The 16,006-nt window shown below is 39.2% G+C and overlaps 1 protein-coding gene across 3 annotated transcripts; it reads left to right on the top strand.

Annotated features, from left to right (window-relative positions):
- The first annotated feature begins 1,971 nt into the window (after window positions 1–1,971).
- Window positions 1,972–15,760, top strand: gjc2 (gap junction protein gamma 2). 3 transcript variants are annotated; one of them, XM_086272032.1, is made up of 3 exons: window positions 1,972–2,110; window positions 10,892–11,021; window positions 13,137–15,758. In XM_086272032.1, the coding sequence occupies exon 3, from the start codon at window positions 13,166–13,168 to the stop codon at window positions 14,420–14,422; it is 1,257 nt and encodes a 418-aa protein (XP_086128158.1). In that variant the 5' UTR covers window positions 1,972–2,110; window positions 10,892–11,021; window positions 13,137–13,165; the 3' UTR covers window positions 14,423–15,758. The 3 variants fall into 3 exon arrangements, with proteins under 3 accessions (XP_086128158.1, XP_086128159.1, XP_086128160.1); XM_086272033.1 differs by lacking the exon at window positions 10,892–11,021 and having other exon boundaries at window positions 2,045–2,110; window positions 13,137–15,760; XM_086272034.1 differs by lacking the exons at window positions 1,972–2,110; window positions 10,892–11,021 and adding an exon at window positions 12,144–12,190 and having other exon boundaries at window positions 13,137–15,760.
- Window positions 15,761–16,006: the final 246 nt, after the last annotated feature.

Consider the following 16,006-nt stretch of genomic DNA (forward strand, 5'->3'; position numbering starts at 1 on the left):
GTAGGGCAAAAAAACACATCATAAAGTACACAGTAATGTCTACAGGACAAAACATTTGAATTGAAAAAGAAAAAAGCTGACACATTTGCTGTCACAAGCTTTAGGTATGAACAGAAATATCATATGTTATAAACATGTAATATTTTAGAAACAGGTAGAAATGGAGGCCACAGTTCTGCAAGCCTGACTGCTCGTCACTGCTTTTGTGTCCTTTTGAAGTTTAGGGTCTGGCTGCTGGACTGGGGTCAGCAGTTGTTTCTGTCTTGAACACAAATTTTTTCCTTTCTCTCCGCTCAGAGTGCCGTCACTATTATGACAAAAAAGCAGGGCCCTATCGGACGGTTTTAAAGAAGCTGTGCCAATGATTCCACACCAGTCAATAATTCGATTATTCCTTTGCCTGTGTTTCACATCTGCATTAATTTGTATGAACTGTGGCTTGGTAGTTCTTACCCAACCTCAGGGTTAATGTACTCCTAGTGCTGGTCCCAAGCCTAGATAAATGGGAGAATTGCACATCTAAATCCACCCGATCTGGCAGCTAGTTGGGAAATAGGTAAGCAGCTGCCACCAGGTTTTAGTTCTTGTTTAACCTTTCTGACAGAAAAAAAGACAAAAAGAAAAGCTACTGAGGAGGAATTAACATGAGGCACATATATATTTCAAAGTATTATTGTTATTAAAGCTCAGGACATTTACATACTTAATCACAATTTCTTCAGCTTAAAACAACACAAAGTGATAAGTGTTATCTGCAGAGATAATCCGATTACTTTTTTCAAGTAATGAGTAAAGTAAGGGATTACTATTGCAAAAAAGGTAATTCGATTACCGTTACTTTCCCGTAAGCACGCTGCGATACTGCATTACTAAAACCGTGATTTTTTTGCGAGAGTGTCTCATGTCAATGACGTAAGCGAGTGCGACGTTCGTGACAACAGCTGTGTGCAGATCAACAATGGATAATATATCGAGTGCGGCGAGAGTATGAGCGTGCAGCGTTTAAAGCGTGGAAGTACTGACCTTACTTTGAGTTTAATTCCGTAAAAAGTGACAAAAACATTAGCGTCCATCGTGCGTGGGAAGATAACTTCTTTTTACAGCGAAAAAACCCCCCTAAACTTCCAAGCAAGCACCGAGTGCGCTACCACGGGAATGTGAAATTCACAGAGAAACTCGTGGATTCTTCCACTGACATAAAGGCTGCGACACACCTGCACCAGGGCAAACATCCGCCTGCCCCACTCCTTACTCAACTCCTGCTCAACAGATAAAAAATAGAGCAACAGGACCGCTGAGTCTTTGATGTTATTTATTTTCTGCTGTGTTTTACTTACTTCTATTTGAAAGAGTGAGTGTAAACACAAAAAAACTATTTTATTTTATGTGCTGGAATGTGCAGAAAATAGGTTTAAATGTTAAACAAATTTCTTCCAGTCAGAGAATGTTGCACATAATTTAATTTTTGCTTGATGCATAAAGTTAAAATATTAAAACTAATAAAACAAGTTTTAAAAAGAGACTTCTTCATTTGATTACATTTTAGTAGAATCGGGCTGAAGGATCTATCGCTTTATTACCTATTCAGGTTCTAAATCATGTTTTTAAAAAGTAACTAAGAAACTAAGTAACTAATTACTTACTAAAGTAACAGGATTACTTTTGGGGGGAAGTAATCACTAATTAGTTACTGATTACTTTTTTCAAGTAACTTGACTAACACTGGTTATCTGCTGTTTTAACCAGCAGATAACAGTTTATAATTTGGGGAAGTAATCTGACTCATGCACCCACAAATATTTCTTAGGTTTAATGTTAACTGATAAATCTCTCAGTAAGTTAAATAGGCCTGTTCCTGGAAACAAAATAAACTGTCGATGGTCATGGCAATAGAGGCACATGAGCCGGGAACAATGGGGCCTTTGGCAGGATGCTGCTTTCCTGAGTGTCCTGCCTGTACTTGGTGGTGAGGGGTTTTGGATAAAAAGGCCCCTATTGTCTTGCTCATCCTTCTTCTGAGCTTTAGCAATGAAAGGATGCTTCTGGATGCCTGCCCAGCGTGCGTTACTATAAATTCTAAACACACTTTCTTCTTTACCCACATGGACAGGTAGGTGCAAGTCTTTTATTGTCCTTTGACTGTAGTGCTGTGGATTATGCTGAACATTAGTTTTAAAGCTTAAAAATTAATTTATGCATCAGTAGACGGGAAATCAGTGAGTGCCTCCCATTGATCCCCTCAGAATAAGTCAATTCTTTTTTTCTTTTTTGTACTTTATAGCTTTTTTGGCTTCATTAAATAGGAGACAGGAAAAAAGACACGCTGTGGAAGAGAGCCAAAGATGAATAATAACTACTGATAACCAGACTTTGGCAAAGTGGTGACACATCTGAATAACTTGCAGTTATGCATAATTGTTTGAACTGATGATCTGGGATTCTGCAGTTTTTTTTAGAAAATGCTTCAAGTGACCTTTTCAACTTGTGCACAGCAAGTTCTCCTTCTTACGTCTTTGCTGAGTTCATTGTGTCCCATTGTTCTGAGTATTAGTCAATCGAGTGAATGTTATCAAATTAACCATTACCAAGAGAAAAAACATCCGCTGGCCTTCTCAAGTTAAAAGACGTTGTAGAAAATTAGTTCCTTCACCTATTGTGAAGGATCAGGTGATAAGTTGGGGCCTGATAATTCAAAATCTTGTATGTGAGGAGAAGGGCTTCAAGCTTCTATTGGGCAGTAACCTTCATGATAGTTCTCCAGTTTTCTTGAAGGATTTTAAAAGCTCTTCTTTGGGTGTTGGCTGTTTTTTGTTCTATCCTCTGGCAAGATGATTGTACACTTCTTAAATAATAATACTGATAATGTTTTGGGGAGGTCAGTCCATGACTGATAGTTTTCCATTGTGTGTTTTTCTGTCCTCGTATGCTTTACTGGATTGGTAGTGTTTGAGATCATTGTGATGCTGAAAAATAAAGCTGTTGTCAGTTAAATGCTTACATACATGGTGGATCAAAATCTGACGGTATCTTTTTGGGCTCATAATTCCATCATTTTTTTTTACAAGATCCCCAACACCACCGTAGTTTTGTCTCCACTTTACGGTAACATATTTGAGTCACTGTTGCCAGCGTCATACCGTGACACCGTGTTATGGTAAGTTACCGTTCTTCAGGATGATACTGTTGCTGTTGTGCTATAATAGTCTTGGAAAAATTATGCACTGTAGCCTCTTTTACGGTGATAGTGACGCCAGTGAGATACCGTTATGCCTTTTGTCGTCAAAAGGCAAAGTAACATCATACTGTGGTTAAGAAATTGCTACACTACCGTTTATTCACGCTATGTGACTGTTACCATGCTTCAAGGTGCAATATATTTACTTTGGCTGAAATGGAACCAAAGACTGAACTATATTTTACCAATGACTGTAGACACTGCTGTTGTACTTCTCTGCTGGCCTCTTCTTTACACTGATTTTCAGTACTGAAATGGTCTCACTTCCACCAAGATCATTTCTTTTTGAGGTGTCAGTGAACAACTGATGGACCGACTGCAGGGCTAGCTGCATCTCTCAGGTCCTGTGTCAGAGCTTTTAAAGACATTACTTTCAGATACTCTTCATCTGCTGTAGTTTTCTAGGCCTGCCACTTGTTCTTTTGTCCTCCACACATCCAATTTCCTCTGATTTTTAGGAACACACTATGAAAAGTACTGAGATGTGACAAGTTTGCACATTGGGAATCACTTGTTGATGGAAAAATACTATTTTATACCAGGTGAATTACCTTATCTTTTTTTATATTTGATATATTCAACAAAAGAAATGGGATAAAAATATGTGTTTTGCAAGAGGCTACTAATAACAAAGTGCCTAAAGATACAACTTAAAAGGGAGTCTCTTTACATTTTCTGTTTATGTGTAGACACAACACCGTTCATCCCTGCTTCAGGTATCTTTTTATGCTTGAAGGCTTCATTGGTGAGTGTTACATGGCTTTAATGACCCCAGAAAGTTTGGCTCCTTAGAAGTAAAATATGAAGATGATGAGAGAGATGAGATAGCCTTTATTTGTCAACTGCAGTTGCCCACAATCGAGATGACAGACCTTACCAACCGTACATACAATACACACACATCACATTGGGGAGACGGGTCACGGGAAAAAAAAACATTGAAATGTGTAACACAAAAGGATAATCTAGGAATGCACAGATATCAACACACCATAACACAATAAAACACAGACAAGCAACATGGGAGAATATTCCAGTGTGTACAGCTGGATCTGGGACCGCTGCAATCTTCAATCGCGCCTCCAGCTGGTGCGCTGTCCATGGGAGGTAAGCATGGGAGGAGGCGTTAGATTCGGGGGAGGGTTGGTGATAGTATCAGTATCACTGTACATGTTTCGTGCGTGTGTGTGTGTGTGTGTGTGTAGGTGGCCTTGATGGAGGGACAAAGAGTTCTGACAACAATCTGTTATAATGGGAAGAATTTTTTGTTCCAGTCCACTTCGACCCTGGCAGGTCTTCAGCTGGCGCCAGTGGGATAGCCACATGAGTAAAGATGGTGAATGTTTGAGTTAGTGCGAACAACTGCATCCAATTTTTATAGTTGGTCTAATGTCCGTCACTGGTCACCAATTCTCTCAATTCCCTTAATTCCTGTTCTTCTTCTCCAAGATCTTATCCATATTGTGTTCATTAACACAGTCTTACTCACAGCCTTGCCCATCGTCTATCATGTCGGCCAGCTTTATGGGATTTTGAACAGCTGTAGCCGCTTCTTGTTCTTCGACAAGCCAAGTCCGAGCCAGCTCCAATCAGCCAGAACTCTGTTATCGTGGTTCCGAATTGGTAGATGTCATTCAATGTCCTCCACCAAGAGTGTCGCCAGACACACGACGCAACTGACCATCGAATATCCAGCAGCAACCGTCCCCGCAGGACAATCGGGCACTCCCAAACCCAGGAGGGTGTGAATTTTGTTATGGGACCAGTTGATCAAATCCATAATTCTTTAGGTATTAGACAACAAAGACTGAGAAACTATTTGAGGGTTAGAGTTAGACGAGACTAGACGAAGACATAGAAGCAGCAGCAGGGAAGATAAGGGAGGGAGAGGGTGAAAGATGCGTCCGAATCCTCGGAGAGCCAAAGAGAGAAATGAGACATGACTCAAAACCTTTTCACAGTACTGTTACTTCAATATTTTGTGCTATATTGCAGTTCCTACTTTTCTTAAACAGAAAAACTGAACAACAAGAAAAAAACAATAGTGCAGAAATGTGGGGAGTTTCTCAGGGAAGCAATGTGTGAAAGCCTGAAAAAGCACGCAGTCATGCCTAACAACCTCGCTTGCTCTACTCTAAATCTAAATGTTGATTGCTAGGCAGTCTCTGCAGGGATTTCCGTCTGAAGTTTTTGTGCCATGTTAACATAGACTGTGATAGAAAATAATAACATCAATTTCAACTGTTCTGCACTCCTTGGTATATAATCTGATGCATTAAATGCCTTAAAATATTCTTCCAGAGCCCTCCGTAAAAGATTTAGTCGTTAACTCTGGAACAGGTTATTTTTATTGTTTGCACACGCTTTCAAAGTTCTTAGAGAAACAGGGCTGCTAGTATTCCACCTAATCAAAGCCTAAATAGGTCAGTCACCTGTTTGCCTTAGGTTGTGCAACAGTCAAACACCTTTTAAATGTCTGTTAAGAGTTCAGCAGGAGTCAAACTTGGTGTGTTTTAAATGAGTACATGCTTGCCATCTAGTGGCTAATAATGGCAATGCCAGAAGGATAAAATGAACAAGATTTAACACATGTAGTTGTTCAAATCTAAAAAAATATGAATACTACTGTACACTTAACATGCATTCAGTGGTATAATGAATAGCTGCATGAATAGTTGCATATTTACTTGGTAACAATCACAGTGACCTTGAAGGTTAATATTCTCCGGAGTAGATTAACTTTTCTTATCACAAGATTAAGACTTTAATTGTTATATGTGTTAAGTACTATAGTACTATACAATGTAACCATAGGTGGAGTTATGATCCTGATTGTATTAATTTACAACATTAGAAGATTAAAGATTTTTTTAAAAAAGTATCTTGCTGTTATCTGAGGATGTCCTGCAGCGTTGCTATCAGTGTCTGGAGTTCACTCAGTTAGAGAAAGGCAACGGCACTAAGATGCCCAGAAGAAGGAAGGAGCTGCCTTAACATACCCCTGATAGTGCAAATGAACCCTGACTAGGTCTGCTGCTCCTTTGAGCTTGCCCCAGCTCATTCCCTGACATAGACATTTAAGACAAGATAACGTCAAAGATCAAGGCCTCACAGCTCTGCAAGCAAAGCACTGTTATTTCAATTCTTTCTTTTTGATGGCTAGTTGTGAGTTGGATTGTATTGCTCTGATGGAAAACCTAATCAGAAAGTCATCATATGAATAACGGTGGTCAAGTTACACAGTGAATGTCGTTATGTTTATACGTTGAATTTTACAATATTAGTCAAAGTTTTTATGTTGCTACCATTTTTTTATAACATTTTGAAAACTTTTAAAATTTCTCTAAAATTCGGTTATCTTTCAGAATTTAACACTGAAACTCTGTATTAGGTTATAGCTTACAAACAGACCTATGAGCTCATGCCAATGGAGGAGGTATCTGTCAATACTTCCTCAACAGTATCGGTCAGAATAAACACACATGATCACCTAATCAGTTGTTACACAAATCAAGGTTAAGTTCAAGGTCATATTTCACAAGAATCTCTGCTCCTCCCAGGGCACTGGCCAGATTTTTGTGAAACCTGCACTCAGTAATCTCCCAGTGTGTTTTCATCCAAACTGTGCCTGAGATAAAGGTCAAGGTCAAGGTCGTTTTATGGATACTAACCTGTGAACTGTGAGGGATTGTGAACTGGATAACCTACGATTTCATTTCTTTTCTTGTTTAAGACGGCAAATTTTCTTCTGCTTTCCAAACTTTTCAGCTGCTTTTTCTTCTATAGGGCTCTATAGCTCTTTTGGTTAATAAAGATTACTCTGTGTTAAGATGTGTTACTCACTTTCAAATTTAACTAGACAACTGGTTCCATGCAAATATTTTTATTTAAACTCAAATCAAATTACATATCTGAGAAGATTTAACTAAAAACATTGCATAATTCATCCGTGTCACATTCACCACAGCCATACAGTCAGTTCTACAGGTGAGAATAGTTCAATATTGTAAACTACCTAATGAGACAACTACTAATGAGTTAATTTTTAACTGGCAATGAAGGCTGGCCTGATATAGCTCTGAAGTTTACATAATAATAATGTTTTAATCTTCCCCCTATAGATCAATGGGAGTGTGGATATATTATCTCTGTTAGTAATAGAGCTCTTTAAAATCCCTGTGACTGCCAGATTTGCTGCAGTGTTGCATGCTATTTGTCATATTTATCTTTAAGTGAATATGGACGTGCATGAAGACGAGAGCTTTTACCTGCATATCGGACTCTTAATGTTTTATTTTCTCTGTTCATTTAACACATTCAAAAATAATAACCAAGTCGACACTTTAATATTGAAACTAAACAAATATGAACTTTCACTTCCTTTGTCAGCGTAATGTAATGCACACTCAATACGAGTTGCTTTGCTCATGTGTGGGGGACGCAGAGCCCTGTCTGAGGGAAGTTGTTGGCATCCTCCTCAAGGCTTTTCATGCAGTCGCTTCAGTGGAGTCCAGCCTTAGTGAAACTGGCACGGGACGCACTCACCCCGGGGGTAGGAGATGCTCAGCTGAGAAACTGGGAGAAAAATGAACAAATGCGATGGGACTGCCACCACTCTCAGGCTGCCTGTGGGACAGCCCTTCACAGCCTGGTAAGAGTAGTTTAATGATAGTGGTAGCAGAGGATCAGAGAGGAGGAGTCCAAGAGCCAAGTTGCATGTTTTTGCTCGGGTGTCTTGTGTCACTCTTTTCTCCCAGAGGGTGGGACACATCCAAGTCACATGGTGGAGCTCGATCTGTTACATAAACACAGACCTTCACAGCCCCCAGTCTACTCGCATCAACTTTGTTCAGTAAATACATGCGGATAAACCTGTTGTGATGTCATCAGCGGCGTCCAAGGACAGTTGTTGAGATGTTCGCTCCTCCATGCTGCATCATTCAGCAGTCACTAGTCCACAAAACTTAAAAGCTTGCAGTGACCTCTTAAGACGTAACCGTCTGCGACTCAAAACTTACATTTATTTGGTTGGAATACTGATGCATGAAGTATAAGTATACAGTATACATGAACCAGGGGCTATGAAAATGGTTATGAAATGGTTTATATAGTGAGTATTCAATTCAGTGTATTTTTAAAACCTTTTTTTAATCTGGTAAATTCATGAGACATTCCAGTGTCTTTCTCTTTATTTTAAGTGATCTGTTTAACATATAACAATAAATATAACCTTAATGAATATTAAACACCCTCTTTTGGCTGTTACATGTGGCCAGTCCTTGTAACAACAGCAAAGTCAAACAATGTCTTACAGGGGAATACTGTAATATTTTCCTGGCTCAGGGCAGTCCAATCAATACTTATCAACATGAACTTCAGTTTCCCAAAGCTAGAACAGTCTGACTTGTCCAAGGACACAATGACTGTGTATCCAAAGCTAAACAGCCAATGGGTTGACTCTATGGGTTGTTTTTATTCAGTAACTTTGTGCATCTCATGCATTTAAATGCACGCAAAAGCTGAGTTTTTATTGTTTGTCACTGCCACTATCAATTTTCATATCATGTCAATTTTTTCTTAATCTTCTGCTGTAAAACCAGTAATCCTGCAAACAGTTATTTATAAATAAAATGAAAAAGGTAATACTCAGGCATATATTTTTGATTACATAAGGTGTTTTAGTAGATAATGGTTCTAATCTTGACTGAATACATCTGCATATTAATCTCTTCTAATATTCTGAGTGCTTCCTTTGCTCAGAATGTTATGATACCAGAGTGATAAATGCAGTTCACATCAACAGTGAGCAATTTATACAACTGTTGAGGAACATAAACTCTAACTGACTTCAATTTCAAGTCACACAAATGTTCACTTCTTAGCTATCTTCACTGGACCATCTGCGTCTTCTGGATGATGGAAGGACTTTAGAGGGAGAGCAGTGCGTTACAACTTAAAAGCACGTGCTTAATGGTCCCTTAGGGAAAGCACATGTCCAAACGCCAAATGCTCAAGCCATTCCAGAAGCATCCCCTATCTTCTTTTCCTCACTGCTGCACCAGTGGTGCTTGCTACACCGCATCTCCTCAGTCAAATGGAGAGGCGAGCCTTGAAGGCGAGGCCTCTGGAGGAAGGCTCCTACAGGCCCAGATGGCTAGCACTCAAAGATTTATTAAGACCACAAATGACTCAAAAAGAATGAGATTTTAATGCAGACTTCTTTTTTACTGCTATTGTTTTAATCTGGGCATTTATTTTTGTTGGCTTCCTGCGCTCATAATATTGCAACAGTGTTTAAAGACACTGGAGATCAAGAATTTTGCATCATTTCTGAGTTGAAACTGTGATTTGATTGATGGTGGACTTGCTGATGTTGTTGAACGTTATTCTCTGCTTTATAGCTGTACACAGATCATAATTAAAGAGTTATTGGGGATCTGGTGAAAGTAACTTTATAATAATATGGCCAACGTGACAATGACCAGGCACATTTCATTAATGCAAGCCAGACACTAACCAGTTTATCTGTCTTCTATTAAAAGTAGTCGAGTTTAAATCTCTTCCAAAACTTGATGGAAGAATTCTTACTTCTAATCTTCCATGAATCACTTCATCATCTGTATTTCGGTGTTTCATTTCTGAAGCAATTAATGTAATGCACGTGTATGTGTGTGAGATTTCTGTTCATATAGCACAAGTCTTTTTATCATGATAAAATAAAGGCCATTACGTCTCTTTAGTAACAATGTATGCCGCTGCACTTCACAGACCAAGGTGAAAGCTTTAAGTATAAACACCAAGTTGGGAAAAGACGTGTAGCCGCAGCAATGACTGCGACCTGTCCACTGCTTCTATCTGGCCATCTGCCTGGACAGAAGATCTAAATATTATGACACTTGATATAACTGAGCATACCTGCTGGTTACATTCTAGCGGATCTGTATTGAGGCAAGGTGGCTTATATCTCAGTGACACTGCTGTCCTTACACTTACTGGCCTCCCCAAAGTTGTTTTTTCATGACCGTCACCCACTGTAAACTGTTATGTAATTGATAATAGAGAGGTTGCCTGTCTGCATTTATTTTTTGTTGATATGCTTGTATGTGACAGAAAGAGTGGGATAGAGGAAAATGTAGTGATGTCTTAAATGATCTTTTGAGAGAACTAAAAGTGTTTATCAGTCATTAAAATATAAAGGTGCTAGAAGCTGAGGTGCTTATTGTATGTTGTCGGAAACAGAACGTGATAAAGACGATGACAAAGTGAGAAAAAGTAGAGAAAGAGAGAGAGAGCGATACTTCCATCATCTGTGTTACAAATGTTGCACACGAGCGTTGGGGGGAGGTTGACTGTGTTGAGATTAACGTCCTCCCTCAGCTGGGTGTTCGTTTCAATCTGCAGTACCATATCCTCAAGTCTGAACCCTTGGATGAGGGTCAGTTGCCAGAGGAGGATTTTTTCTTCTCTGCCTCTCTGTTTTTTTTATACTTCCTTCTTGGGCAGGAGGCTGGTGTAATAGAAACCAGACACAGGCTAGAATGTGAGGCATTCACAGCGGCGAGACTTCACTTCTTAACAGAGTGGAAAAACGGGATGAAAAGAAATTCCAGTTCAACAGGTTTAGTCATTTTTCTTATTTTTTTGTGATTCTGGAAGTGATCAGTAAGACGGAGAAGGCCAGGACATTAGGATGGAAGTGGTATTCCATGGATCAGACTGTGGAGGGGATATCTAGAGAGGGCAAAGGAGACCTTCAGGATGGGGGAAACATGTGCAACTTTTCCAGGTGAGTTGTTTCTAGCCGACTTTCTTCTCTAGTCTAAACCAACTAGATATTTTAGTATTTTTTCAACTACAGACTTGCATCATGGCAGCATGGATGTGTTTGCGTGGACGTGTTTCAGAAAAAAAAAACCTTGCTGAAAGACATTTTGACACTACTGCAGCAGTCTTTCAAATATCAAACACTCTGACATATGCAAAGCAACTAAATGGAAAAATGTGTAGCAGTTGTTTTATATTGTACAGTGCAAAAAATATGTCCCAATCCAAGAGGAAGCTCGTCACTAAAAATATTTTACGATACTACTCTAATTTAGCCAGAGTTCCCATTCATAATATGGTTTTATGTAAAACATTATTGTCAAGATGCATAAACCACACATTTTAAATATTTTGTGTAATGTCCTATATAACTACCTCTAACTGCTTCACTAAATACCTCCCTGTTATTTACACAATAAACAGATTCTGGGACATTTGACAAAAAACATGGCAGCTCTTCCTCTTTTTAATGATTTGGAAAAATATTACAGCATTAAATTAAATTAAATTAAATATCCAACCTTAATTTTTACATGTAATTAATAAGAATAGTTACTCTACTACTAATGTAGGCCAATTTATATTAATCCTAAAAAATAACCTAAGAAAATCTATCAGGTTCTACAGACATTTAAAGCTCAAGGGGCTCATTGGGCTGAAATTGCTGCAGCTCTGCAATACAAACAAAACTGCACAAAACTTATATAAAATTTTCTAAAACGGTTTTCAAAACACATCAGCAGCGAGTGTAAATGTATAGGAGTTGTTATACGAATAAGGTTGATGTTAAGCTACACAGCAAATTCATTGCATCCTACATGAAACAGCCCTTCTGTCATGCCATCCTGGGGCAGAAGTGAACTGCCCACCATAGGTGCCATCTGCCTCCATGACGCCGTAGCCCTCCCCAGCGTCAGCAGTGCTGGATCTGCAGGGGAGGCCTCGTGGCAGAGCAACAAGCCTCTCCTGTTCTCTCAGATGGCAGCAGAGATGGCACATCACACGCCAGGGAATGCAGTGTTGCATTCATGAGATCACCGTGAACCATGAATGAAGGGACAGAAGTACTACGCTGTTTCCCTCCATTACAGTTGCCTCACTGAGTCAGTTGTGATGCAGGCTATGAGAAGAGTATGACACTGTGAGATCTCATTTCTGTGTAGGATCATTGGCGTGGAGTTTTAAAACAAAGCTTGCAGTATGTTTCTGAAGAGGCGCTCTTTGGTTTCCGAACTGGCTCGAGTTCTTTTCTTGTAGCAATCGGTTTTGTTCTGTCTAATCAAATGATTGATGGCGCGTTTGTTTGTTTGGCTGATGGAATGCTTTCTTTTTGTCTTTTAATCTTCCCTGAGCTATTTTGTACTATTTCAACCATGTCAAAAACTATTCCAGGATGTCCTAATGACTTTACCCTATGCATCAACACAAGCCTTTGTTTATTTGTGGCTGTGCAATCACTTGAAAAGAGAAATAGCCTTTACAAAAAGAAGTAGCCAAGTGAGCTGGTCACAGGTCCACACTGTATGTTTCGGCAAGTATGCTTGCAAAGTGACTGTTTAAGTCTGAGATAGCAACAAAATCAGTGAAACACCTTCATTATAAAATTAAAATTAATTTGCAATAATTGCCTTTCTCTTGAAAAATGACGCCACACTTTTCAGCAAAAACTTCACTAACAGAAAATATTTTAAGACTATAATTTGGTCTTAAGTTTAAGGAAACTCAGATGCTTTGCTGTTCAGGGACTGTAAATTACTTCTGGGTTTGTTTTCTTGTCATCGTCTTCCTGGGATCTAAAAAGCTGCGGGGTTTTTTTAATAATATTTTGGTATATTTTTGGTAATTGTATCTTTATACAGAGTAAAAAAAATTAATTTAATTGTCACTTAAAACCATTTTAGTTAGAGAACACCACACAATGAATACAATGGGTTGATTAGTCAAAGACTCGAGTTCATTACAGTTCTAAATGACAGTTTGCTAAAATGTAAAATGTTCACATCATCAGTCCAAAACATCTCTTGAATAGTTCCTTACTTACATTTAATTATTACTTATCTTATTTTCTTTTTAACAGATTCTAGTTGAAAAGCTTCTTAGAGCAACATGAGCTGGAGCTTTCTCACTCGCCTCCTGGAAGAGATCCACAACCACTCCACCTTCGTGGGGAAAGTGTGGCTGACTGTGCTCATCATCTTTCGCATTGTGCTCACAGCAGTCGGAGGTGAGTCCATCTACTCGGACGAGCAGACCAAGTTCACCTGCAACACCAAGCAACCAGGCTGTGACAACGTATGCTATGACGCATTCGCTCCCCTCTCGCATGTTCGCTTCTGGGTCTTCCAGATCATCATGATCTCCACTCCCTCTGTCATGTACATGGGTTATGCCATCCACAAGATTGCCCGAAGTTCAGAGGAGGAGCGCAGGAAGCAGCAAAGACTTCGCAAAAAGCCACCTCCTCACTTGAGATGGAGAGAGAGCCACCATCTGCAGGAAGTCTTAGAGGAGGAGGAAGATGACGATGCGGAGCCAATGATCTATGAGGATACACTGGAGGTGCAGGAGGCCAAACCTGAACCAGTAAGCAGTACTAGCAAAGACCCACCAAAATACGATGGCCGCAGAAAAATAATGCAAGAAGGCCTGATGAGAATCTATGTCCTCCAACTCATGTCAAGAGCTATTTTTGAAATTGCTTTCCTTGCTGGACAGTACCTCCTTTATGGTTTTCGAGTTAATCCTTCGTATGTATGCAACAGGGTGCCCTGCCCACACAGAGTGGACTGTTTCATCTCCAGGCCCACAGAAAAAACAATCTTCCTCCTAATTATGTATGTGGTAAGCTGTCTTTGTCTCGTGCTAAATGTCTGTGAGATGCTTCACTTGGGGATTGGCACTTTTCGGGATACTCTTCGCATGAAGAGGAACCGTGGCCAGCGGATGTCATACGGCTACCCATTCTCCCGTAACATCCCAGCGTCCCCTCCAGGGTACAATCTTGTGATGAAGACAGAAAAGCCTAGCAGGATCCCCAACAGCCTCATCACACATGAGCAGAATATGGCCAATGTGGCCCAGGAGCAGCAGTGCACCAGCCCAGATGAGAATATCCCCTCTGATCTTGCAAGTCTGCACCGGCATCTACGGGTTGCACAAGAGCAGCTTGATATGGCTTTTCAAACCTACCAAACCAAAAACAACCAACAAACCTCCAGAACCAGTAGTCCTGTGTCGGGAGGCACTATGGCTGAGCAGAATCGAGTTAATACAGTCCAAGAGAAACAAGGAGCAAGACCCAAGTCAGCCACAGAGAAGGCTGCATCCATTGTAAAAAATGGGAAGACTTCTGTCTGGATCTAGTGATAAATTTCCTTTAGTAGATAACAGTGAAAACTATCAAGTCCCCAGAATTTCAAAGTGACCCAGGTGGAGGATGTGTTTGTGTGAGATACAACTTTGGACGATAACAAGTGAAATTTCAGTCTCACTATTTTAAAGAAGTACAAAGTAGGAAGACAATTTGGGGGAATAGAAAATAAACACGAAGGAATTATTAACTCCAGTGTCATAAATCTTCTTTGTTACTGTAGCGTGTCATATTGTTCTTGCAATAGATTTTGGTTATAGGCTAACAAATGCTTGCTCAGTTTATTCATCTACTTCCAATTAAAATGTCAAAGCATAAACAGACTGCTTCAAGCGAATTACCATGACTGATTTGAAGAAATTTTACTTTGAAAGGACACAAGTGGATCTAAACCTGAAAATGCAGTCTAAGACACTGTACACATGCACAATGGCTCATTCTGAAGAATGATGAATGTTATTATTATTAGAAAGATGCATGTTTAAAATTAGAAGTATTTCTGGATGTAGTATGGATGAGTGTCCCCTCAAGAAAATTAAATGTAAAATTATATACATATAACTGTTTGACACTGAAAGCTTTAAATCTTTTTAGTGTCATCGCCAATCAATGTGTCCCAAAGCCTTGCAGTGTCACATTTGAACAGAAAGAGGTAAGTAAATAGAAAATAGACTAAATACTGATTTTATGCAATCTGAAGCAGATGATGCATGCTTTGCAGCTGGGAACATACAGCATAGACATAGGCTATAGTACAAATCCTGTCCTTAGCTATTCAATAAGCTCCTAAGTCTTGGCATGTTAAATGAGATTATTACCTTTTTTCTGTTTCTATAATTGCTTTCATAATAATGGTTAATCCTGCCTTCGCTGTTTTCATACAACAAAGTGCCTCAAACCTTAAAAGACTGTTCAAGTATTTTATTTATGAAACAAAGATAAACTTGTTTGAAACCTCAGATTTCTGTCTTTACAGCAGCACTCTGCTTTTGTCACTCTGTGCTAATAAAGAAAGTGTTTCTAAAAGTGCAAACGCTTTAAAGTTGTTTTTTTTATTGAAGTCTGACTAAAAATTAGAGCATTGAAGAAAGTTAGGATGTTACTGCAGGTCCTTCTCAATCACTTCTGACCATCTGCTGGTTGAGCCTTATCTTAAAATGGGGTCATACCTTTCCTGTCATTGCACCAGGACTTTGGAATTTCTCCCAAGTGACCTCAGACAAGCATCGACTCTGAACCTTTTTAAACCTAAGCTGAAGAGATACCTTTTTTGTTTGTTTGTTTAGCTTTTAGATATTCTTACTTAAGTAAATAAATGAGTATATTCACTTACTTACTGACATAGTTTCATTTCTATTTGTGCTCATATTAATCTGGGCAAACTGCATTCAAATAAAATAAAGGCTATTTCTCCTTTTTATGTAATCAATGCCAAACCTTAAGCTCTACAGACTGTGCATATGCATCTATTAAGGTACATATAGGAAATTTTCAGACTATCTCTCATTCCATTTGCCCAAATAATATTAGTTGCCCTACATTTAATTATTTTAATCTGTTGTCTTATAAAATCACAG

The sequence above is a fragment of the Aulonocara sp. 'chitande type north' Nkhata Bay genome, linkage group LG18 (assembly GCF_057382095.1).
Source record: "Aulonocara sp. 'chitande type north' Nkhata Bay isolate Kocher_YH1m ecotype deep benthic linkage group LG18, A_spYH_male_GT1.1, whole genome shotgun sequence".
Lineage (NCBI taxonomy): Eukaryota > Metazoa > Chordata > Actinopteri > Cichliformes > Cichlidae > Aulonocara > Aulonocara sp. 'chitande type north' Nkhata Bay.